The sequence below is a fragment of the Narcine bancroftii genome, chromosome 9, assembly GCF_036971445.1.
Source record: "Narcine bancroftii isolate sNarBan1 chromosome 9, sNarBan1.hap1, whole genome shotgun sequence".
NCBI classification, from domain to species: domain Eukaryota; kingdom Metazoa; phylum Chordata; class Chondrichthyes; order Torpediniformes; family Narcinidae; genus Narcine; species Narcine bancroftii.
The window spans coordinates 3,845,792-3,872,457 of record NC_091477.1 but is presented as its reverse complement, the minus strand read 5'-3'; the positions used below and the strand labels follow the sequence as shown (position 1 = coordinate 3,872,457).

General features: G+C 47.0%; 1 protein-coding gene across 1 annotated transcript in view; it reads left to right on the top strand.

Annotated features, from left to right (window-relative positions):
* anxa6 (annexin A6) overlaps positions 1–26,666 on the top strand; it is a 66,321-nt gene that overhangs the window by 3,617 nt on the left and 36,038 nt on the right. Inside the window, exons 2-7 of the mRNA XM_069898020.1 lie at positions 609–666; positions 16,547–16,643; positions 19,347–19,441; positions 21,388–21,501; positions 22,461–22,551; positions 24,903–24,982. Coding sequence (XP_069754121.1) covers positions 649–666; positions 16,547–16,643; positions 19,347–19,441; positions 21,388–21,501; positions 22,461–22,551; positions 24,903–24,982 — 495 coding nt within the window. The 5' untranslated portion in view covers positions 609–648. The remainder of the gene's footprint in view (positions 1–608; positions 667–16,546; positions 16,644–19,346; positions 19,442–21,387; positions 21,502–22,460; positions 22,552–24,902; positions 24,983–26,666) is intronic.

Sequence of the window (26,666 nt, the reverse complement as noted above, 5' to 3'; positions counted from 1 at the left end):
TGTCTATTATGGGGACTCTTGCAATGACCTTGGAGAACAGAGAGAGACCTGCCACATCCCACTCTCCACGGCACGCCTCTTTTCTGCATCAACAGCTTTATCCTCGAGACTGCAGGGCCAGCTTTGATCGTGCTGTTCAGTGTGGGCTTGGGGAGGGGGCGGGGGGGGCTCCTCCCTTGACCACCATCACTGCCAGCTTCTGCTGCTGCACTCATGCCCACCATTTTGTGGTGCAGAGGTGGGTGTGTGGCGTTACTGTGGCTGCTGCAGTCTGCTTCGAGATTGCCTGCACATCTCATCACCAGCGTCAGGAACACGCAAACTGCAGTGATCAGTGACTAGACAAACCCACACCTAACCTGCTGAGCTTGGGTAAAATAACATTTATCCTCACTTTAAGAAATTAACATTTCAAAATAGCATTGGTCCGGGATATTTGAGTAAATAAGCAGTATCTGATTATCTCTACAGATCTTTGTGCAATACAAGATTGTTTATTGCTGATGCCATTTAATAAGGTTACAGAGGTGCATCCATAATAGATCACTGGATGATTCACGGCTCAGTCGGTTCTTTCAATTATTACTGACTCTCTCTCTTCTCACCAGCTTGGTCCTATTCAACATCCCATCGAAGTAACTGGAAACCATGTCTGCTTCTGTGAAGGTAAGGAGACTAAAGCTGGAATGGTCAGGGGTTTAATCTGGTGACCAGTGAGATGATGGACTGAAATGCTGGAGGAACTCAGCAGGTCTTGCGGTGTCCATAGGAGGTAAAGATATTCATTTTTAAAAATAAATTTTGGCCTACGAGCCCGTGCCATCTAATTAACCTGGTACGTTTCGAATGGTGGGAGGAATTCAGAGCCTCCTGGGGAAAACCCACGCAGACACGGGGAGAATGTAGCAACTCCTGACAGAGAGCGCGGGATTCAAACCCTGGTCCCGACCGCTGGTGCCATCACTGTGTTGCGATTAAGCGACGTTTCGGGCCTGAGCATTTTTATCAAGGTACGAGGTTTTAAAAAAAAACAGGCAGGGGCGTGAATTAAAAAAATAACTGGGGCGGGAAGAAAGGGCAGGGGGAGGAGCCGTGACCAACAGACAAAAGGTTGGACGTGGATGGGTGGCAGGGGAGAGGAAAGGTGAGGATTACCAGGGGGAGAGGAAAGGTGAGGATTAACAGGGGGTGAGGAAAGGTGAGGATTAACAGGGGGAGGTGGTTGTCTGGGGCTCTGTAGAAACACAGCTGGGGGAAAGGAGATGGGAGGGAAGGGAGAGAGATTTTTACACAGCTGCTACATTCCAGGAAATTATTCCCATTTCCCCAGAACACGTGCTGTGTAAAAAGGTGGGAATGAGGGTACCATTCCCATTCAATATTTACCTCCTAGACCCCTAGTAAATTTCCTGGAACGCCTGTAGTCTGACGTTAACGGCAGGAATTCCGTGAAGAATCGGCTAATGAATAGCAGGTATCGACGATCAATCACTGTCTACACTTGCGGAAGGAAATGGAGATTTCGAGTTTTGGTCATTCGTGTGTGAATGAGACATCCGACATTCTTCCGACCGTTAAAATCACGCAGTTTATCTCAAAACATTGAGAGCTCAAGGAAAGGAGACCTCCTCCAGACAGTTCTCACGTTCCCTCTCTCCGTCCTGTCCGCGTCCAGTTAGCACCTTTTGTCCGTTGGTCTGTACTCCTCCCCGATCCTTCTTCCCCTCCACCCCCTGATCCTTCTTCCCCTCCACCCCCTGATCCTTCTTCCCCTCCACCCCCAACCTTTTAATTCAGATGCCTGCTTGCTTTTCACTCATCCCTTGAAGAAGAGCTCAGGCCCGAAACGTCAGTTATAGATCTTTACCTCCTATGCTGCGAGACCGACCGAATTCCTCCGACGTCTCTGGATTTGTAAAAAATCTACAATCACAGCGTCTGCAGACATTGGTGTTTCATTCGTGAAATGATGTTATTACTAAAGAAAGCCTGAAAAGTAGGGGTTCATAAATCTAGACAAAGATAGGAAGTAGATTTGAATAAACAAATAGATGAACGTGATTGGATGGAGTTATGTCAAGAAAGTATGAAAAGCGCCATAACTGAGGTACAGGCTGGTCCAATATAATTTTATTCATCAGTTATATTTAACACCACAAACGTTTTTTAAAAATTGAACCAGACCTTTTTGAATTTATGATTTAGACGTGGACAGGAAATTGGTGCGTTTTTGCATTCTACTTGGCAAAGTCCTAAAGTTGAATCTTTTTGGTTAGAAATGGGTAAACTGTTGGAACGAATAAACGGGGGTTAAATTTCCACAGGATCCAGTATTATTTTTATTGAGTGATATTAGGGGGGGAGGGTTAAATCTAAATTAAATTTGAATATGTATCAAGTGAAGTTTGTTCAAATTGCTTTAGCAATAGCTAGAAAATGTAACTTGGAAATCTGATACAGACTTGGGAATGGAGAGGTAGCACAAGGAGGTTCAGAGTTCCATATCACTTTAGAAAATTACTTATAATTTAAAAGATAAATATCATATATTTTGGAAAATAGAGTGCTCATGTTTACAAACTGTGGGTGTGAATATTTAAATGAAGCTCTGACGTTCCCTTCTCCTTAAGATTTCCATCCCCATTATTGGGGAAGGGGGGGGGTTACAGAGTGAACTCTCCATCCCCATTATTAGGGGGAAAACCATTCTAAGTTCTACACGCGCCCCCCCCAACCCAGTGTGCAGGTGATTGGTAGAATCAGGGAGGGTGGATTTGCGAGAGAAACGAGGAGAGAACTGATTGGTGTCATGGTTTCACACAGCACAGATACAAGCCTTTTGGCCCATCAGGTCTGTGCTGATCACCAGCCGCACGCTTACCCTGATTCTGTTTTATTCTCCCCACATTCCCATCAAGACACCTGATCCCACCCTCACCTATGTGCTCGAGGACATTTACCATGACCAGTTAACTCACCAGCCCTGGTTTGAGGTAGCGTGTGTGTAAAAAGCAGGAGAGGCGGGTGGGGGTGGGGATGTGTCCATGATGGTGTGGACGGCCTGAGTCTAAATAACAAAAGAAACAACGTTGCTAGGGAGAAAGGACAGGATTGGTCTGAGCTGATCTGGGGCCAAGGAGTGGGAACAGGTCAACGGCAAAATCATCTCACACCATACGATGGTGGGACTCCTTCCTGTGTGACTCCCCTTCCTCCACCTTGCCCCGATGCTCCTCCCCCCTCCGCCAGCATCTGTCCACTCTGCATCTCTCCCTGGTACACTGATTCTCCCAGTGGCTCTTGTCCTACCCCTCCCACCCTGTCCTCGTTATCCCAGCTCTATCCCCTTTGCATTTTCTGTCCTGAGGAAGGGTTCCAGCCTTTGATGTTAACCACCTATCCCTCCCACGGATGCTGATCGGCCTGCTGAGTTCCTCTTGCAGATTGTGGTCACAAAGGATTGGTGCAGTCAAGAAACTAAGCTGTTGTTTTGACTTCAATAGAATAAGATATAGGAGCAGAAAAAGGCCATTCCACCCATCGAGTGTGCTCCACCATTCCATCGTGAGCTGACCCATTCCTCCACTCAGCCCCACTCCCCTGCCTTCTCCCCATAACCTTTGATATCCTCCGCTCATAGTAGCAAATTCCAAAGATTCACCACTCTCTGGCTGAAGAAATTCCTCAATTTTAAATGGGTGCCCTTCAATCCTGAAGTTGTGCCCTCTTGTCCTAGACTCCCCGACCATAGGAAACAACTTTGCTGCACCTACTCTGTCCAGGCCTTTCAGCGTTCAAAATGCTGCTACGAGTCCAAGGGCTGTCAAACATTCCTCGTATGCTAATCCCTTCATTCCAGGAGTCATTCTTGTGAATATTCTCTGAACCCTCTCCAACGCCACCACATCCTTTATTAAATAAGCTCAGAAATGTACCCATACTCCAAGTGAGGTCTTGCCAGTGTCTTTTAAATCCTCCACATCACTTCCCTGCTCTTGTACGCTATTCCTCAAGATATGAACGCCAACATTGCATTCGCTGCCTTTACCCCCAACTCAACCTGGAGGCCAACCTTTAAGGTATCCCGCCCGAGGACTCTCCAGTCCCTTCGCAGGAGATGTTCTCAAAATAAGAAAAGGCTGGAATATCTGTCTGCCAGACAACACCTGGGGGGACTGAAACAGTTGATGCTTCAGGTTGACTAACTTTCAAAAGCCCTCATCAAAAAGTTAACTTTAGAGTTTTTTTTCCCCCTCCACAGATCCTGCCCTGGGCATTTCCTTCCACTGTTTCTTTTCATTTTCTAAAATGGTTGAAAATGGTGTCAACTCTCCCCAATGTAAACCGCATTTAATTGGCCCATGATAAGTGGATTGGTTTTGTTTTAAAGCTGGTTGAGGTTTTCCCTAGGTGAACTTGGCCAGTTTCCTTGGCTGGGTGCGGGCGAAGACTGAGAGCCTATTCTGTTGCTCAGTAAGACCAAAACTGCTCTGATTGTGACTTCAACCCACTCCTTGCAACCTTTCACCTCCTTTGTTGTCAAGAATCTGTCTATGCCTTAAAAATATGCAAAGACTCTGCTTTCGCTGCCCACAAGGAAGAGAATTTGAAAGACTTGATGTCCCAGAGGCATGGGGAGTCGGTGGGTTATTGGCTGCTGTAGGTTGTCCCCCAGTGTGCACATGAGGGGTAAAATCTGGGGAGCTGGTGAAGCTGATTGAATGTGGGGGTAATAAAATGGGATCTGTGTAAATGGCCATCACAGAGTTGATGGGCCAAAGGGTCTTTTTCTTGCTGTGGAATTCTCTGGACTATGTTCTCGAGGTGGGACAGTGAAAACATTGCATTGGCCATCGATGGGTCTAGAATTAAACTGTGGCACAGTTTGTGGGGGTCTCTTGACATGGTCATGGACCACCCTGTTCCCATGTTAAAATTCACCAAGTTGATTCTAGAGATGAGGGGTGCTAGCCTATGAGATGAGATTAACTCATCTGGCCCAATGCTCACTGGAGTTTAGAAGAATGAGAGGGGATCTTAGAGAAGCATTCACAATTCTGAAAGGATGGTCAAGTTGTTGATGAAGGGCTCAAGTCTGAAACGTTGGTTCCGTAACTATCTTTGCTGTATAAAGGACACTGTTGGACCTGCTGAGTTTCTCCAGTGACGTGTTGTTACTTCAATCACAGTGTCTGCAGACTTTGGTGTTTTACGAGAACTAAGGGTTAACAGACTCAAGATTCGGGGAGTAGATGTAGGATGGAGATGAGGAGGAACTGCTCCTCCAAGAGAGTAGGGAATCTGTGGAATTCTCTACTCAAGGAAGCAGTGAAGACTGCCTCATTGAAAGTGAGACTTTTGGGGTGAACTCCAGCCCTCTCCAGAAAAGTCGGGAAAAACAAGAGAAAACACAAAGGCACAGAAATAAAAGTTACAGAAAAGTGAGTATAAAGGTGGAAAGAAGATGGCGACAAAAAAAGAAAAGTCGAAAGCAACGGTAAGAAGAGAGGAAGAGAAGACAAAGGAGGAAAAAGGTGAAGGCCTTACCTGTCCGAAGAGGCCCGCTGCGGAGAGAGAAACCCGCTCCCTCAGGTCGGTAAATAATGGACTACAAAAATGGCTCGCAGAGCCGAGCAAAAGTGCGCAACCGCGCATGCGCGAAGTTTCGCGCATGCGCGATGCGAATGAAAAAAAACACACCGACGGGAGGGGGGACCAGCTGGGGAGTCGATCTCCACAGCCGGCAACGACAGCTGCAGAACACCTGCAGCAAGAAGAGACCACAGAGGACAATAGAAACAAGAAAGAAGAGGAGGAAAGGGCAACAAAGAAACAACAGATGGTCAACCCAGAGGAAGAAGAAGAGGAAGAGTATGGTGAAATAGAAGAAGAAAAGATAGGCAAGGTAAAGGATATACTTGCTCTTATTAAAGGATACATGGAGTCATTTAAAGAATGGCAAACACAGGAATTTAAGGATTTAAGAAAAAGAATAAACAACACAGAAGAGAAAATAAATAAAATGGAGATGACCTTAACAGAAATGGGAAAAAAAATGGACAAGATGGAAGAGCGGGCAGTAGCAGCAGAAATGGAGGTAGAAGACTTAAAAAAGAAATTGGAGAAATCTAATAAAAAAACTAAAGAGACACAAGAACTACTAGCTCAAAAAATAGATACAATGGAAAACCATAACAGAAGAAATAACATAAAGATAGTGGGCCTTAAGGAAGATGAAGAAGGCAAGAATATGAGGGAGTTTATAAAAGAGTGGATCCCTAAGACCCTAGGATGTCCAGAACTACAGCATGAAATGGAAATAGAAAGGGCACATAGAGTATTGGCCTCTAAACCACAACCACAACAAAAACCAAGATCTATTGTAGTAAAATTCCTAAGATATACTACAAGAGAAAAGGTACTGGAGAAGACAATGGAAAAAGTAAGAGAGGGCAACAAGCCACTGGAGTATAAAGGGCAAAAAATCTTCATTTATCCAGATATAAGTTTTGAACTCCTAAAGAAGAGAAAAGAGTTCAATACAGCAAAGGCGATTTTATGGAAGAAAGGGTATAAATTTATACTAAAGCATCCAGCGGTATTGAAAATATTTATTCCAGGACAACAAAACAGACTATTCTCGGATCCAGAAGAAGCACGAAAATTTGCAGAACAATTACAAAAATAGACTGAGGGAGGAAGACGGGTAATGAGAGTTAAAATGATCACGATTGATATGTATGTGGGTAAAGACAAAAATAGACTGAGGGATGGAGACGGGTAATGAGAGTAAAAATGATCACGATTGATATGTATGCAGGTAAAGAGGTATAAGAGTGAATAGAGACAATGTGCATACGTGAATGTATCTGTACTTAGAGGAAAATATAGATAGTATAGACAAGAATTAATAAGGGAAGGTAATGGAATAGAGAGAATAAGGAGGGAATTAAAAGAGGGACCTTTGTGACATATGAAAAGTGAAATCTTTTCTGGGGGAGGCGGGGTGGGGGGAAATAGCGGTCACTGCAAAATCAGTGGACGCTTGCGAGTGGATTCGCAAATCCAAATGGAGAGGGGAGATGTGGTTGTCCGACAAGGGATAAAGGACAACTCAGGAGGTAAAGGGGAGATTGGGGATAAATAAGATAGAAATAGGAGAATAAGGAAAATGTTAGATGTTGTAGGAATGTTGTCTTATAAAGAGTTGAAAATAAGAAAACAGAAATGAAAAAGGAGGAAAGGTAATGATGGAAAAACGGAAAGAGAAGATAAACAAAATATAAAAGGGCTACGCTGAACTATATGTCTTTAAATATTAATGGAATACATAACCAAATTAAAAGGAAGAAACTACCAAATTTAAATGAATAAATGTATTCCATTAGAAAAAATAACATATTGGTTAAGAAATAATATTGAAATATTCGAACAAGTATAGGAGCCTTACATTAAATACAATAGCGAAAACCTACCGGGGACAAACATTACCTAAGTTGATGGAAGGAGAAGGAAAGAAAAGAATGGACTCAGTAGAATTTCTGGTGTAATTTTGTTGAATGACAACATTGTCTGACTGGCTTAATGCAACCTAGATTGTATACCTAAAATGGATGAGAGGGGGGGGTGGGGGGGTGGTTTGGGAGGAAAGGGGGGGGGGGGAGAAAAAGTCACTGTATATGTGTGAAAAGAAATAGTGTATATCATGGCTAATGTGATTTATGGTGTGAAAAAAAAAATTAAAAAAAAAAAAAAAAAAAAAAAGAAAGTGAGACTTTTGCAGAGTTTGGGAATTGAGGGTTATGGGGAGCAGACGGGTTGGTGGAGCTGAGTCTGGGGCCGGATCCGCCATGAAAGGCGAAGTAGGCTCGATGGGCTGGATGGACGTGTCCTGCTCCTGTTTCTTGGGTGAAATAATGCCCGCTCTTTGGGGGAATATAATATTGACTGTCCACTTTTCCAGCAGAACCCTGAGTTGAGGAAGGCGCTTCTGAATCGCTCAGCCTTCTCCAGAGGAACCCCTCTGATTGTCCGACATTAGTCTGCCTGTCACTGGAGAAGTAAAATGTGAAAGTCTGCAGACACCGTGGTTGAAGTAGAAACACAATGCTGGAGAAACTCAGCAGGTCAAGCTGTGAACTTTACTTGCTGAGTTTCTCCAGCGTTGTTTTTACTGTGGCAGGAGAAGGGTGCCCGGGGAGAGCTGGAAGGCTTGCTGTGTTCAGCAAAGTACATTCTGGGAGACACTGGTGGATTCTGTGGGCAGACAAAAGAACTTTCTTTTCAACTGCCTACATTGGCTTGAGTTAACATGTCATTCCCGCCTTTGTAACCATTCAGAATGAAATAGGCCCTGCAGCCCAGCATGTCCATGCCAATCTCGTTGCCTACAGAAGCCTCTCACTTCTACCCTCCCACCTAAATCCACCTCTTACCTGTGATCCTGTGCTCCTCCCCCTCTCACCTGATGAATGGCTTGGGGCCGAAACATCGATGGCCTTTTACTGCCTGTGGATGTTGTGTGTGACCTGCTGAGTTTTTCCAGCACCTTTGTGTGTTGTGTCTGCAGAAGTTCAGCTCCATTTACTTGTATTTGGTTCATATCCTTCAAACCTTTCCCGTACATATATCTGCCCAGATGTCTTTTCAACCTGTTATCTATATCAATGATCAGCATCCTGGCTGGCTGTATCACTGCCTGGTATGGAGGTGCCAATGCACAGGGCAAGAAGAAACTCCAGAGAGTTGTTAACTTGGCCTGTGGCATCACGGGCACCAGACTTCACTCCATCGAGGACATCTACATGAGGCAGTGACTTTAAAAAAAAAAGCAGCTTCTATCCTCAAAGACCCCCCACCACCCAGGCAATGCACTCTTCACCCTGTTACCATCGGGGAAAAGGTTCAGGAGCCTGAAGACAAGCACTCAACGACACAAGGACAGCTTCTTCCCCGCTGCCATCGGATTCCTGAATAATTGATGAACCAAAGACACGGCCTGACTTTTCGTGCTTTTTTTTTTATATATAATAATGTAAGATGGTTATAATATGAATGTTTGCACAATGACACTGCCTCCACTGTTTCAATGGACAGTGAATTCCAGAGATTCACCACCCCCTGGGAAAAGCAGTTCCTCCTCATCTCCATGCTAAATCTACTCCCCTAGATCTTGAGGCTATGTCCCCTAGTTCTGGTCACCTCCACCAATTGAAATAACATCACCTATCTCAATCTTATCTCTGCCTTTCATAATTTTATAGGTTACTATAAGATCCCCTCTCATTCTTCTAAATTCCAACATGTACAGTCCCAGACTCAGTCTTTCCTCATTGGCTAACCCCCTCATCCTGGGATCAATCTGGTGAACCTCTGCACCCCCTCCAAAGCCAGTACATCCTTCCTCAAGTAAGGAGACCAGAACTGTACGCAGTTCTCCAGACGTGGCCTCACCAGGACCTTGTACAGTTGCAGCAGAACCTCCCTGCTCCTAAATTTGATTCCTAAAATTGGTTTTGTATCTTTGCTGTATAAAATGTGCTGTTTGACCTGCATTGTGTTTTTATGCGTTAAGCCAGCCTCTGGTGCCTGTCAGGCAGGACACAACACCTCCTCATTTAGATTTCCCTCTCGCCAAACCATATAAGAGAATGAAGCTTTCAGCCGGAGCCAGTGGATTGGTGTTATTTATAACCCAGCAGCAGCTGTGGTAACTTGCAGCCCAGGGGAGAGAGAGAGAGAACAAGGGTGGAGGGGGGGGAAAGAGGAAGCAGAGAGGTGGCCGCACCTCGGATTATGGGGTATATTGAATTTCCCAAGGCAGCCGGCTGGAATCTGTTCTGTGGCCAAGTTTGACACATTCCAAAGAAAGCGTGGCTCAGAATGTTGGCCCTTCCTTGAGCCACTGCTCAGTCTCTGAAGAGGTTGTTTCCACAAGCAGGAGAGACTAGAACTGGGGGTGGGTTGGGGGGGTGTATGGCATCAAGATTCATGGGAGTAGGTTTAGGATGGAGATGAGAAGGAACTGCTTCTCCCAGAGACTGGTGAATCTGGAATTCTTTGCCTCCGTGGATATGTCTGAGACACAGGTGGATAGTTTTTTGGTAAAATAAGGGAATTGAGGGCTAGGGGAATAGGTGGGTGAGTTGAGCAGAATCCACAGCCAAATCTTTAATAATTCGTGAGTAGTTTGATTACAAATTTAAAGCTGTGGAGCATGGGCAAATAAAGTGAAAAATCTTTGTCCCAAACATTATGGAGGACACTATAAATGTTTTAGAATAATTCACCTGTTTCATTGATCGGAGCCACAAGGTTACTGCTCATGAATCTTAATGACGGAAGAGGTTTGACAGGCCGGATGACTGACTCCTGTTCTTAATAGAGGATGCGCTGATTGGATTAGACCTCTGTTTAGGGCGTTACTTGTGCACAGCAAGCTCCCACAATGTGACAGGCTATGTGATTGGCTGTTGAACAAGGTGTAAATTTAATCCTGGACACTGGGGATGTTTCTCACCTCTTCCTTGAATAGGTCTTAAATGAAACTCCTTGAGGAGCCCTTCCATCCATCACCCATCAGGAAGTGGGTACAGGAGCATCAAAATCAGAACTGACAGGCTGGGAAATATCTTCTTCCCGCAGGCTGTGAGACTGGTGAACCTTGGGGCTCTGATCAATGTGTCAGGGGGAATTATTCTAAAATATTCATAGAGTGTCCTCCATAATATTTGGGACAAAGACACTTTTTCTCCTTTATTTTCCCCTTTGCTCCACAGTTTTAAATTTGTAAATCATGTGATTGAAGGGCACATTCCAGATTTTATTCAAGGTTATTTGTGCACATGTTGGTTTGGCCATGAAGAAATTTCAGTACTTTTTGTTCATGGACCCCTCATTTCAGGCACCGTAATATCTGGGACGTGGCAATGGTATGTATATCAAAGTGCAGCTAGTCCTCGACTTCCGACCTATGCGAGTTACGTTCACCTGCACATACGACCAAAATTTTAAAAATATCTTTGATAAAACTACTGTACAAGTACATATTTTGTATTAAAAATTCTATATACAGAGGTCCCTGCTCCCTATTCCCTGTCAGTAGCTCAAGGTCCCTGTTCCCCGACTTGCGACCAACCCAAGTTACAACCAGTCCTTCAGTCCCCATTATGGTCGTAAGTCAGGGACTACCTGTAGTCATGTTTAGTGCTTTGTTGTATATCCCTGGCAGGCAATGACTGCTTGAAGTCTGTGATTCATTGACTTCACCAGGTGCTGAGAATCTTCTCTGGTGATGCTCTGCCAGGCCTCTACTGCAGCCATCTTCAGCTCCTGCTTGTTTTGGGGGCTTGTCCCCTTAATCTTTCACTTCAGCATATGGAAGGCACGGTCAGTTGGATTTAGATCAGGTGACTGACTTAACCATTAAAGAATTTTACAGTTTTTAGCTTTGACAAGCTACTTTGTTGCTTCAGCAGGATGTTTGGGGGTCATTGTCTTGCAGGAGGACAAAGGGCCAACCAATGAGTTTGGAGACATTTGCTCAAATTGAGCAGATAAAATGTTTCTATACACCTCAGAATTAATTTTTCTGCGGCCATCAGCAGTAGCGTTGTAAGTGAAGATCAGCGGACCAGTACCTGTGGCAGCCGTACACGGCCAGGCCAAAACACCCCCACCACTGTTTCCCAGATGAGGGGTACGCTTTGGATCTTGGGCAGTTCCTTTACGCCTCCTCCCTTTGCTCCTGCCATCACACTGATACAGGTTATTCTTGGTCTTATCTGTCCACACGGTCTTTTTTTTCCAGAATTCTGCATGCTTTTTTAAAATCTTCTTGGCAAACTGCAATCTGGCTCCCCCGTTTCTGTGGCTAATTAGTGGTCAGCCTCTTGCAGTGTAGCCTCTGCATTTGTCTGCCATACATTATGGTGCCCTGAAATGGGGGAAACAAAGTGCTGTAATTTCTATATGGTCAGACCAAAATGTCTACAAATAAACTTGAATAAAATTTGGAATGTGCACTTTAATCACCTGTGAATTGTTTGATGAGAAATTTTAAAATTTGGAGCTTAGAGGGGTATAAAGTGTCTTTGTCCCAAACACTACAGAGGGCCCTGTGGAAATGATGTCGCAGAGTGGAGGACAAAATGATTCAGGGCAATGAAGGAGACACAGGTCCTTCAGCCCATCCAGTACAATGTTGACCATCAAGCAGACACTTGCAAAATGCAGCGAGGAATCGAGGGCAAGGAGAAAAATGGCAGCCCTGCCGCTGGGGAGGACTAAGGGGAGTGGAGACACAGCACTGCTTCACAGGGTCCACTGCTCAATCCTAATGATAGCAGCTCTGTACAGGCTTTAACTGGCCTGTTAAATGAGCCAAAGGTGTTTTTATTTAAAATCCTGCGACTGGGACAAAGATGGTGGCGCCTGTGTGAGGGGTTACAGACTCCGTGGGGAGCAGCGGACTGGCACAGGGCAGCAGGAAAGAGGGAGAGCATCCTTCATTGAGCAGAAGCAGAGGAGACGGCTCCACAGGGATGGTGACTGTAGCAGTGGACCAGGGAGGGGCTCAGCGGCTGATGGACTCACACAGGCTGCAGGCGACTCACGGTCAGGGGACCCAGAGAAACTGTGGGCTACTGGAGACCGGCTCATGGGAACCAGGTATCAGAGCTGCAATTCGAGAGGTGCTGGGGGCAGGAAGGGCTCCCGAAGGGCCTCAGGGGCTGAAGGCTTCCTGATCGGTTGGAGGTTGGGATCTGGAGCTCGGGTGGCCGATGGCTCGAACAGGAGTCTGCGGCTGCAGAGGCTGCGGGAGGTGAATCCACGGGCACTCTGTGTCTCTGAAGGGACACTCATTTGGTTCTCTTTCTCTCGCACTATAAGGGGCGCCAGGCAATACTAATGGTGACTCTTTGTCCACCTTTAGGCAGGCAGAAGTTTAAGTGTCTTGTGTCATTAAGTAACAATAATAGGAGCCTTGAGATGATAAACAAAGTAATGCCGTGGGATCAGAATCAGAAATTATTGTCATGAACTTGTCACAAAATTGTTATGAATTACATTTAAAAATAAATAAATTAGTGCAAAAAATGAGAAAATGAGGGAGTCTGTGGTTCATTGTCCTTTCAGAAATCTGATGGCGGAGGGGAAGAAGTTGTTTTTATCCCGCTGGGTGTTTGTCTTCAGCCTCCTGTACCTCCTTCCTGATGGCAGCAGAGTGAAGAGGGCATGGCCTGTGTGATGGGGGTCTTTGAGGAGAGAGGCTGCTTTCTTTAGACACCATCTCATGTAGATGTCCTTGATGGAGTGAAGTCTGTTGCCCGTGATGTCACAGGTTGAGTTAACAACCTTCTGGAATTTAGTCTTGTCCTGACCTTTAGCACCTCCGTCCCAAATCTCCTCAAACTCCAGGAGAGCAGGTGGGACCTTGGTCTGACATCAGATACAGCGCTGTGTTATTGTTGTCCAGAACTATGAGAATGGAGTTAATTTGTCGCTGCGGTGGGTCTTGAACCTTTGACCTTCCTGACATGGGGGTGTGAGTGCTTGTAATGATGACTCGAGTTGACAGAGATCTATCACGTCCAGTAAAAGTGCAGTGTGGATGGCTGGGGCATTCATCATGTTCCCAGAATAGACACTCCCTCACTCCACCTCCGATCTGTTCTGGCCCCTAATATGAGCTGTAACCACTGCTGCCAGATCCGACCAGTCTGACAAGTAATTACCTGACCTCATGGCCGAGCCAGATCGACATTTTCTTTGTAAATCCAGCAGCTGCCGGTGTTTGAGGCAGGGAGGAAAGGGTCAAGCGTTGGGTGGGAGAGTCACTGGTTTATATCCAAACTCCACGTTGATGGCATTAACGTCAACTTCTCCGGTTTCTGCAAACCCACTCCCCTTTCTCTCTCTCCCCCACCCTCTGTCTCCTTTCCTCCCGCTCTCTACCCCTTTCCCTCTCCATTCACAGAGCCATCCCCTCCCGCCCTTATCCACCTATTACCTCCTGCCCATGCGACCATGCTCCTCCCCATGCGACCATGCTCCTCCCCCTGCCCCTCCCCATTCTATTTGGGCACCTGTCGACATTTTGTCCATACTTTGATGAAGGGCTCGAGCCCAGAACGTTGGTTCTGTATCTATCTCTGCCATATGAAGGACACTGTTTGACCTGCAGAGTTTCACCAGCACCATGTTCTTACTTTAACCTGAACTCCATCGACTTGTTGAGGCTTTCGACCCTTTCGTGCTCTGGGTCAGCAAAGTCCATCTCAGCTCTCCCACAATCATTGGATCTTCTGTTACCCGTGGGAAGGAGAGAGGGCCACTCCTTTAGGAAAGGCAGAGGGATAAGGGACTGCCAGACTTCACCCCCATATAGTCATGGAGATTCTGCAACAGGGAAACAGGCCCTTTGGCCCAACTTGACCATGCTGACCAAGTTGTCCACCTGAGCTAGTCCCTTTTCCCTGCATTTCTCTCATATCTCTCAACCTTTCAAGATATCTTTATTGTCATGTAATAGTACAGAACTTGTAATATTACACAACATCGCCTTCTGCCTGCTGTAAGGCAGAGTCACCATTAGTGATGCCCAGCGCCCCCTACAGTGACAGATAAATAGACGCAAAAGGGAGTCCCTCACCTCCCGCGGCCTCTGCAGCCACACAGACCCCTGTTTGATCCATCAGCTGTCCGAGCTCCAGATCCAAACCTCTGACATGATCAGGAAGCCTTCAGTGCCTGAGGCCCTTCACGAGCTCTCCCTGCCCTCAACGCCCTCTCATATCCCAGCTCTGATACCTGGTTCCCATGAGCCAGTCTCCAGAAGCCCACACGGGCCCCCAACGATGAGTCGCTCGCATCCCATGCAAGTCCATCGCCGCTGAGCTCCTTGCTGGTCCGCCATTGTGGTCACCATCCTTAGGGTCATCTCCTTCTCAATTGGGGGGGGTGTTCTCCCTATTACTGATGCCCACCACCAGTCTGCTGGTCCCCAGAGTCTGAAATCCCCCCGCGCCCCCCCCCCCCCCCCACCATGGTCATAGGATTTGACTTAGAAGCACCTTCGGTTCCTTTAACAGGTTGTTTAATGCCAGTATGGAGCTGCTGGAGTTCGGAGTGGTGGGTTGGACCCTGCGGAGAAACGCTGTGTCTCCGCTCCCTGGGTCCACACCAGCATCAGGGCTACCATTACAGCACCTCTTGGCAGCGTCATCATTTTGTTGAGTGCTCCGCACTGCAGTCACTGTGAGCAAGTGGTGGGAAGGTTTAGGTCGATAGCTGGAGGAGAGGTTCAAACTAAGCTTGGCCTGTATGGTAGAATGTGCTCTAAGGGCTGGATCAACGGCCTCCTTGACCTCTCGTCCTCCTGTTGAAGGTGCTGCCACATCCCCGGGGAAGGAAGTGTGGGCTTTGGACCCAGCAATGGTTCAGGTCTGGTGATAGATTTCTAAGTTGGCATACTCCGTTTGTGCACCAGATATTGCAACGCTGTTACAGCTTTGAATCCTGCACTGTCTGTAGGTAGGGTGGCCATTTCAAACTTAGCAAAATCGAGGACATGCAGGGCTAGTGTCAGAAACTCTCTCGGGGTGGGGTGGGGGTGGGGGTGGGCGCCGCCGTCACGCTTCCCCCTCGTCACGCATGCGCACAAGAAGAAACATGGCCGTGCACGCTCCACTTAATGGGTAAGTGCCTTTTCTGCTACTTAATTTGACCTCCATTTGGGGGCATAGGGTCTACATCGGCCGTCTGACCCTAACCCTACTGTAAGGAGTTTGCATGTTTTCCCCATGTCTGCGTGGGTTTCCTACTTCTGGCGAGCAAAATGGACACAATGTTGAAAAGGGAGCTGCAGATAGAACTAATAGACTCCATTTTTTGGACCAGTAGTTCTGCTGTACTTAAATACATTAACAATAAAACCATAAGATTTTGGACTTTTGTATCTAACGATTGATAAGGTTTCAAATGCAATGGCGATGAACATAAAATTTCAAGGTCCCCCATAGACAAGGTTCTTTCTTGGCCAGCAATAAAACCAGAGGACACGAAGGCTTTTCAAGCACACGCACTCTCCAATGTGAGGGGCGGGGGTCAGTCAGTGGATCAAGCGAGAAGTCTTGTTTAATGGTCGGTAAGAACGTTTTGATAATGACCTCAACCTCAAGTTACAGAATTTCAAACATCTCAAACTATCTTGACTATTTCAAGTTATCGAGTGTTATCAAAGAAATGTAATAATTCATCATGTTTCTACAACTGAAGAAATCATATTCAATCAAAGGTGAAAGGCAACGCAGTTCAAAAGCCCTGGTTTTCTCCCACCCTCCAAAAAATGTATGGGGGTTTGTAGGTTAATTGGGTGGCATGGGCTCATGGGCCAGAAAAGCCTGTTACCGCACTGTGTCTAAAATTTACATTTAAAAAAAAAAGTGTAAGTCTGTGCAATGTGAGACTTGGAGGGAAAGGGGTGAGGTTTGACGCATTGTGGGAAAAATTAAGCATCTTAATCAGTGTCTCTTGATTTCAACAGGGCAGCAGGGCTGGGTACAGAGGCAGTGTGAAGGCCTCCCAGAACTTTTCGGCCAATCAGGATGCAGAAATCCTCTACAGTGCCATGAAAGGAATTGGTAAGGAATCTCCTTCTCCTTGGCATTCTGGCCCACTGTTACCAGTCAATGAGTTTATTATCATGTACATGAGTACCACATTGAGATGCAACAAGAGTCTTGCTGCAGCTCCCTAGTTACGTCGAGCAGACTTACAACAATTTAAGTATCATTAACGCGTACAGAGGAAAAAAAGACAATAAGCGTAAAAGGAAGAGAAACAAAAATGGTAAATAATCAATATTCGTATTTGAACAGTTATGAAAAATGTGTTGTGTCAACTAAAAATGGTACAGAGGAGTACAATGGTACAATGGTAAAAATGTGTCATATCGCAGATAAAAATTTGCTGTGTTAGGAGTACAAAATGGTGGTGTGTCGGTGGTGCAGATATGGCTTTGATGGTCCTGTGGTTGGGTTGTGGTTCGGGTGATACAGGAACCGAGAGGTGCCAGACTTCAGGCTTCTCACCTCAAATGCCTCAATTGGGAGCCTAGCAACATCCTCGCCCCCAATTCTAGCTCCCGCAGTTTAATGTCCCCCATCCCTTGGGAAAAAGGCAGGTAGGTGGAGATGGTATCATCAGGTCAGCCACGATCACGTTGAATGGCGGAGCAGGCCCGACAGGCTGGATGGCCGATATGTTCCCTTTCACGAACCTCCACGCCCATCTCCCCAGATTGCAAATGGTGCCCGACAAGGTGAACAGAGTCCAGAGCCTCCAGGTTCAGGAGCACATTTTATCCAACAGCCATCAGGCTCTTGAAACTCTTTGAGCTACCCTCACCCTGACCATCAACTAATCTGTGACCAAAAATCTGTCTGAATTGGCACTTTTGTTCACAACTCTGAATATTTATCTATTTAATCTTTCAGATTTACTATCTTTCTCATATGACAAATCGTTGGTTTATACTTGTTTGTTGGCTGTAGCAGGGTTGAATTTCATGGCGTCTGTACATTGTGACTGCGTGTCGGGCTGCGTGTGCGCGCGTTGGTGATGATGAACTCATCAATACTGTGTATAATTCTGGGCTGGAGGACATGGAGGCTTCGGAAAGGGACAGAAGAGGAAAGATTAAAGATAGGATGTGGGGGCCTTGGAAAGGGTAGAGATTCCGAATCTTTCTCCCAGCTTAAGAATGTTGGGTATGATGAGAGAATATGCATTTAAAATCAGCCCAGCAGTTAGCACGATGCCCTTACTGCGCCAGCATCCTGGGTTCGAATCCCGCGCTGTCTGTCAGGAATTAGTACGTTCTCCCTGTGTCTGCGTGGGTTTCCTCTGGGTGCTCCAGTTTCTGGGGGTGGAGGTTAACTTGGATGTAATTGGGCGGCATGGGTCTGAATGGCCAGAATCGACTTCTACTGTGTTGTATGTAAATGTTAAAAGATGAGGAACAGGAACTTTACGGGAGATGCACAGGGCAAGTGTTTTAATCACACACAGAGTGGTGCGTGTTGGGAACAGGCTGGGCAAGACTAGTGGTGGAAGCAGATAAAACAGTAGCATTTTTAGAGACTTTTGGGTATTAATATTGCAGGATTATTTTGAATTTAGACACCACAAATAATAGACCATCTGGCCCATGCCACCCAAATACACCCATGTGACCAATTAACCCACTTAACCCGTACGTCTTTGGAATGTGGGGGGAAACCAGAGCCCACCAGACACGGGGAGAATGTACAAACTCCGTGCAGACAGAGGAGGATTCAAACCCAGGTTGCTGACGCCATCAGAGGGTCACGTTCGCCGTGAACATGGTTCAGGTGCAACCAGCAGGGATTTGGTTTAATTTGGGCATTGTGCTGGAGGCAGGTATTGTGGTCCGAAGGGCTTGGCCTGCACTGCACCGTCCTGGTCATCGTCGCTGTGGGACACACGGTCACTGGTCATCCTTGCTGTGGGACACACAGTCACTGGTCATCGTCGCTGGGACACGCAGTCACTGGTCGTCCTCGCTGTGGGACACACGGTCACTGGTCATCATCACTGGGACATGCGGTCACTGGTCGTCGACGCCGTGGGACACGCGGTCACTGGTCATCCTCACCATGGGACACGCGGTCACTGGTCATCGACACCGTGGGACACACGGTCACTGGTCATCAACGCCATGGGACATGCGGTCACTGGTCGTCGACGCCGTAGGACATGAGGTCACTGATCGTCGACGCCGTGGGACACGTGGTCACTGGTCGTCCTCGCTGTGGGACATGTGGTTGATGCATGGGTTCTCCTCGCCCTTCGTTTGAAGTGGTTGTGGCTTTATCAGCTGCAGGGACTCAACCCAGGTCATCACAGGCCATACCCACCCCACCATCGAGAACATCTACAGGGAACGCTGCCGTCAGAGAGCAGCATCAATCATCAAGCACACGCTCTGTTCTTGCTGCTGCCATCAGGAAAGAGGTATCAGTGCCTCAAGACTCGCACCACCAGGTTCAGGAACAGCTGCTACCCCTCCACCATCAGACTCTACGACAAACTCAATCAGGGCTTTAATTTACTTGTGGACTTTATGGATTTTTTCTTTCTATATTGCAGTCAGTTTGTTTCTCTGCTTTACTTGTTTAAATGTGAACATATCTTCTTGAGAACCGTTTTTTGCACTGCCAATACCTGGTGATTCTACCGTGCCTGAGAAGAAAGGAATCTGTGTTCTCTGACAATAAATCTGCTCTCTGACTCAGCTCTTTCTTCTGTTGCTTTCTATCCAGGCAGTGACAAAGAAACCATCATCGATTTGCTGACCTTGCGGTCAAATGCACAGCGGCAGCAGATCTACACGAGTTACAAGACCCTCTATGGAAGGGTAGTATATCGCCATGTCTTCTCCGTTATGTTGGGGACCACTTAGCTCCGCTCGACGAGGAGGGGTGGAAACAGGCTCCAGAGTTTTGTGCCTTTCAGATCAATGGGGCCAATTTTCTGTCTGATGGGACAGCTTTAAATTCAGTTGTCTCTCTCAGTCATGGGAAAATAGAAGGCCATTCAGTCCATCAGGCCTCTAGTACCATTCCATATGATCAGACTAATTGTGTGACCTCCATATTCCTGCTTCCTCTCCATGCCACATAGGTTGATAGGGTGGTCAGGAGGTCTATGGTGTGCTGGCCTTCATTAGTCGGTGGCGGGGGGTGGGGGGGGGGGTTGCGATCAAGAGCCATAAGGTTGTAGCTCTATAAAACTCTGATTAGACCACACTTGAAATATTGTGTTCATTTCTGGTCACCTCATTGCAGGGAGGATATGGAAGCTATGGAGATAGGGCAGAGGAGATTTACCAGGACGTTGACTGGATTGGAGAATGTGTCTTATGAGGCAAGGTTAGCAGAGCTGGGACTGTTCTCTTTGGAGTGAAGAAGGATGAGAGGAGATTTAATAGAGGTCTGTGACTTAAAATTCTGAGAGGCATAGACAGGGTGGAGAGCCAGAACCTTTTAACCCAAGGTAGCAGTGGTCAATTCCGGTGGTCATCTGTTGAAGGTGAATGGAGGAAGGTTTAGGGGAGATGTCAGAGGTAAGTTTTTCTTTAAACAGAGACGGGTGGATGCCTGTGATGTATTACCGGGGTGGTGGTGGAGGCTGGTGCAATAGGGACATTTTAGACAGACACATGAAAGAGAAATATGGGGCAATGGGTGTGATTGGATTAGATTGATGTGGAGTAGATTTACGAGGGGCCTGCACTATGCTAGAAAGTTCCATGTCGAAGGAGTAGGGAAGGGGAAAATAATTAAAAGGGAGGGGAGGTGCAACTTGTTTCATACAGAGAGGGGGGTTTGTGGATCGTGGTAGGTGTGGGTACATTTTTAACAGTTAGGGGACATTTGGACAGATGTGTGGATAGGAAAGGTTTAGAGGTCGATGGGCCGGACACAGGCAATGGGACAGGCTCGTGTCAACAACATGGTCAGCACGAATAAATAAGTGATGGGCTTGCTTCCATGCTGCATGGCTCCACAAACTTAACCTTTCCCATCAATTTGGAAGATCAGAGGTTTCCTTTCTGAGGCAGGGTACTTGGAAAGGCAAACGAGGACAATATTTCATTTTATCTGCTGGGGACCACGTGGAAGAAATTTTACGAAGGTGGGCACCGTCACTGACATCATTAACACCAATTTGTGAAAGAGTAGGGTGGTGTGGTTAGCACTTCCAGTGACCCGGGTTCAAATCCAGCGCTGACTGCACGGAGTTTGTACGTTCTCCACGTGTCTGCGTGGGTTTCCTCTGGGGGCATAGTTTCCTCCCACTGTTCAAAACGTACCGGGGGTTTGTGGGGTAATTGGCCAGCACAAGGCCGTGGGCCGGAAGGGTCTGTTACTGTGCTGTATGTCTAAATTTTTAAAAATTAAATTTACAGTTAAAAATTTGTTTGTCTCTGTACGGGCTTGAAGAACTAAATTTTGGATTTGGTAAACAGTCGTCTACGCTCCACAGTATAACATGTGAAATAAAGTCTGTGAAACAGTACTCGAAGTTTCCAATCGGTTGGTTTCGTTGATGGGACATCTTGAGTTAGTGGCATGTTGTTAAAATTTTGTGGGGGAAATCTAGAACTCTTGTCCATGTCCCAGAAAACCAGTTGGATCTCCCAAACCTGGGGTCTGTTTGTGTGGAAGGAAGGACGTCTGGGGTGTGGTGGCACCAGGCCAGGTGAGAGAAGTTGAAGGTACGAAGGTGTGGTGGAGGAAACACGGGGTTGGGGCTCTCCGCCTGTGCACTGCTACTTGTGACGCACTCTCTGTGCTGCAGGACCTCATTGACGACCTGAAGTACGAACTGACGGGAAAATTTGAGAGGCTGATTGTAGGGCTCATGAAGCCCCCAGCAGTACACGATGCCAAGGAACTGAGGGATGCCATCGAGGTATGGTGGAACAGGCGCGTGATGAACACACTCTAGTGACAGGAAAGCCCCCTAATGTTGACCGTAGGCTCCACCAACAGAGGTCAGACGCCAAGTACCCTGGGGCTTCTGGCACCCCAAGGTGCAGGAGACTACAAGATATAGGAGCAGAATTAGGCCACTTGGCCCATTGAGTCTTCTCCACCATTCTGTCATGAGCTGATTCATTTTCTCTCAGACCCACTCCCCTTCCTTCTCCCCATAACCTTTGATACCCTGACTATTCAGATACCTATCAATCTCTGCCTTAAATACACCCAATGACCTGGTCTCCACAGCTGCCATGGCAACACATTCCAGAGGTTCACTGCTCTCTGGCTGAAGAAATTCCTCTGCATCTCTGTTTAAATGGGCACCCCTCAATCCTGAAGCTGTGCCCTCTTGTCCTAGACTCTCTCACCATGAGGAACAACTTTACCACATCTACTCTGTCCAGACTGTTCAACATTTTAAATGCTTCCATAAGGTCCCCACTCATTTCTCTGCAAATGTGCTAATGTTGAAGGTGTGGGGGATTTCTGTTTAAGTTGGGGACCCTGGATGTTTTGAGACGGTCTGGAGGTCTGAGCTCCTCGTTGGCACAATGCTATGGGAGTGCTGTATTCCAGATGTGATGTCAAACCCAGCTTAGGTTGTGTAGGAGCAGGGCTGGGGAGCTTGGGGATTGAACCTGAGATGTGGAAATACTACATTAAAACTCCTGGTATCTGGCACCTAGAGGGATTTACAGATGTCAGATAAATGAATTTTCCATTTGCTTGAGATTGCATGTTACGTGATTGGTAAACCTGTATTTTCTACCTATTTATTTGACATAATTTTGTTTTTCTGGTTGCTTGAGGCTGGATAATGGGGTTTTGCTGTATTTGGGGAAAGGATTCTTTGTCTGTTTAAATTTTTCTCTCATTTCCCCTTTCTAGGGCCTGGGGACTGATGAGAACTGTGTGATTGAAATCCTTGCATCCAGGAACAATAAGCAGATTCATGAGCTGACCAAAGCCTACAAAGAAGGTGGCCCATGTGTATTCCAGTCGTACAACTGTTGGTAGTTCGGGAACCAATGACCAGTGCACCCTTGCCACTCCCTCTCTCTGCTAACCCCATACAGGCGCAGCACAGGCATGAGTGTCGAAGTTCCATCACTCCCCACCCCCTCCCCTACCAAAGACTCAAGGCCGCCTCGGATCTGGAGTTCCCTCAAAACCTCTCCAACCCTCTCATCACTGTGAATGTATTCCTAAAAGATCAACTTCTCTGCAAGGCTTGGCTACTCAGTTCCTTGCCGTCAAAATTCAGTCTGATAGCGAGTCATTGGTTGTGGAACAGGCCCTTCAGCCCATCTTGCCTATGCTGACCAAGTTGGCCTTCTGTGCTAACCCCATTTGTCTGTATTTGGTCCCATTCCATTCTAACATTAAGGTGGTACCATTTCAGCACCAGCAATTGGGACTGGGGTTCGAATCCCATGCTGTCTGTCAGGACTTTGTACGTTCTCTCCCTGAGTCTGCGTGGGTTTTCCCCCGGGAGCTTCAGTTTCCTCCCAACCAAAACATACGGGTGTTGTAGGTAAATTGGTCACATGGATGGTACGGCTTGTGGGCTGAAAGGGCCCACATAAGAAATAAGAGCAGGAGAAGGCCATTCAGCCCATCAAGCCTGCTCTCCCATTCAATGAGATCATGACTGATCTGATGATGGGCTCATCTCCACCGACTTGCCCTTTCCCCATATCCCTTAATCTCCACACTATGGAAAAATCTATCCAACCTCGTCTTAAATATGTTTACTGAGGTCCCCTCCGCTGGGCCTGCATTTAAAAAGAAAGTAAAACTAAATCCCATCCATTTATCTGTCCCAATGTCTTTTGAAGACTATCCTTGGTTGGGGGGGGGGGGGGGGTGGAAATGCAACTTTTGACATTTTTACCAAGTTAATTCTAAAAGTTGTGTATCATTTTCACACAATAAGAGGCATTTGGCCCACTTTTCCAGTTGTCCAGCCTCACCCTTCCATAAAACTGGTGGGTCTGATCCATGCTTCGGTTCTGTGTAAACGTCTCAAACAAGGAGTAGGAGCTTGTGTTCATGGCTGATCTCCACATCTCCCCTCCTCCGTAGTCTGGTCATCCCCCCTTGCTGTCTCCCTAAATCCCTCTGCTTCAAAAAAAAGATATTCAAGAAATTCCACTTCAAATGTTCTTTGACGAAGAGCATTCCAATGACTGAATCCTGAGGGGAAAATATTCTGCATTCTTCATTGAGTTTTAGGTTCAAGGTTACGTTTGCTGCCGCGTTTGTGGAGGGAGTGAAAATGTATGTATGTGTGCTGTTCTACAAGTCTATATTTGCTTAGGTACAGCAGAATGGAACTCAGTGCAGAGAGTAGAGTGACAGCGAGGGAATGGTTGGAATGGAGTGAGGGCAACATTGTGCCACTGGGGTGAGGGTCATCCAGGAGCCTGGTAATGGCAGGAAACAAACAGGTGAACAGGACAGGTAATAGGTGGATTCAGGAGTCAGAATGGAAGAGAAAGAAGCCGAGAAGCGATGGGGGAGAGGGCAGGTGGTGAAGGGTAGCTCTCTGATTAGAGAAGGAAGGAGGTGGGGAGGCAGAGGGATTGGGAAAGAGAGAGACTGAGGGATGGGGCGAATGGAAATTGGAGGTCAATGTTAATGCCATGTGGTTGGAGAATGGCAAGGTGGAATACGAGGTGTTGGGGGTCTTGATTTGGCACTCGTGTCACTATAGCAAGGGGATGCCAAATTGGAATGGGTGGCCAACCTGTTGTTGCAGTGGGCAGAGAGAAGGCGCTCAATGAACTGATCTCCCAGGCTATGGCCTGTCTTTCCGATGTAGAGATCACTGGAAAAGTAGACAACCCCTGCAGATTCACAGGTGAAGAGTTTAGAGCCCTGAATGGAGGTGTGGGGGCAGTGGAGCACCTCCTGTGGCCAGATTGGTCAGTGCCGGGGGGGGGCGTGGTGATTGATAGGAAGGAGTGGACGAGGGAGTCACGCAGGAAGCAGTCCCTGCGGAGAGGGGAAGATGTGCCTGGTGATGGGATCACGTTTTAAGTGGTGGGAACTGCAGAGGACGATGTGTTGGATGCAGAGGCTGGTGGGGTGATAGGTGAGGGCAAGGGGAACCCTGTTCATTGTTCCCCATCTGGGGGGCGGAGGAGGAGGCCAGGGCAGATGTGCAGGAAACAGAGGAGATGGGGGTTAGGGCTGAGTTGAAGGTGGGAGAGGTGCTGATGTACAGGAATGATCAAATCCAGCGCTCAGTCAGTGCGGGGGAGGGGGAGGTGCAGAGCAGCTGGTGAACGCTCTCCCTAATTGATTTGAGCCTTCTGCCCCGTGCAGTGTACGAATCTGATTTGGAAACAGATGTTGTTGGTGACACATCCGGGCACTTCAAGAAGATGTTGGTGGTGTTGCTGCAGGTAAACACGGATGTGCATGTTTAGAAAAAGCTTCCAAACTTTCTTGTGTGTGTCAGGCCAAGGACCCGTCCAGCCTGTTTTATGTTTGTCACATTATACCTTGTACTATGAGAAGGGTTCTTCTGCGAGCAGTCTAGCAGGGAATTTCTTCATGCAGTGAGGGGTGGGGGTGTGGAATGAGCTGTCAGTTAAAGTGGTGAGGGCTCGATTTTGACATTTAAGGAAAATTTGGGTGGGTGCATGGATGGGAGGGGTATGGAAGGATATGGTTTGGGTGCAGGTCAGTGGAACTAAATGGAATAATAGATGGGCACAGACTAGAAGGGCGGAAGGGCCTGTTTTCTGTGCTGTGATGTTAACTTCACATTGAGTTAAATTCCACACTGCAGCATTTCTCTCAGTCTTTACTGAGACACCTGCCTGCTTTTTACTCACACCTTGAAGAAGGGGGGTCAGGCCTGAAATGTCGGTAATATATCTTTACCTCCTATGAATGCTGTGAGACCGGCTGAGTTCCTCCAGCATTTCTGTGTGATTTAGCCTTTCATCAATGACCAGTTAAGTGCCAGACTTGATTGTGTCAACCATCTGGCTGTTCGCTGTCCGCTGGGTTACCTGGGGGTGCTGGGGATTTGCTCCCCCCCCCCCCCCCCCCCACCAAGTGGCCAAGACCCCAACTAGCAGTGCTGTGTGTGTGATCTGCTGCAGGCACGCCCAACACCACTGTAGCGGTCACCCACACCATCAGGAAATCCACACATCGTTATTGTCACACAGGCCAACATTCAAAGCGTGCTATCCAGGCAGCTCAGAAAAAACAAGTTGTCACCCTCCAGCGGCTCAGTTAGCATCAGCAACCCGGGCTCGAATCCCACGCTGTCTGTAAGGAGTTTGCATGTTCTCCCCGTGACTGCATTGTTTTCCTCCAGAGGGTTGAGTTTCCTCCCACCCTTCAAAACATACAGGGTTGCAGGTTAATTTGGGTTTGAATGGCCAGAATTGGCTTCCCCCATGCTGTAAATTTTAAACAATGAAAAATGTTTAATATTATGAGGGGCTTAGATAGGGTGGACGGACACACCTTTTTCCTGGGGAGATGGTCGAAAATCCCAGAGAACGTCTGTTTAAAGTGAGGAGAGGAGAGGTCAGGGGTGAATTTTTTTACACAGAGTGTGGTGGGGGCCTGGAATGATCGGGACATATTAAAAACTCTTGGACAGGCACATGGATGTAAGAAAAATGGAGGGTTGTGGGTGTGAGGGAGGGAAGGGTTAGATTGACATGGAGTAGATTTACATAGGTCAGCACAACGTCATGGGCTGAAGGGCCCAGACTGTGCTAGAATGTTCTATGTTAATTTTGGATTTTCAAAACAAAATAGTTCACACAAAATTACAGCATGTAACTTGGCTAATTACAGCTAGTCCTCAACTTCTGACCTACATGAGTTACATACAGCCAAAAACATTTTTAAATTCTTTATTAAAACTACTCTACAAGTACATATTATGTATTAAAAGTTCTGCATTCGGTGGTTCTTGTTCCTGGCGGCAGCCTGAAGTCCATGTTCCCTGACTTACAACCAACCTAAGTTACGACCAATCCTTCAGTCCGCATTACGGTCGTAGGTTGGGCACTACCTGTATGTCGATGGTGATATTTAGCTTTAACCTATCAGCAAATC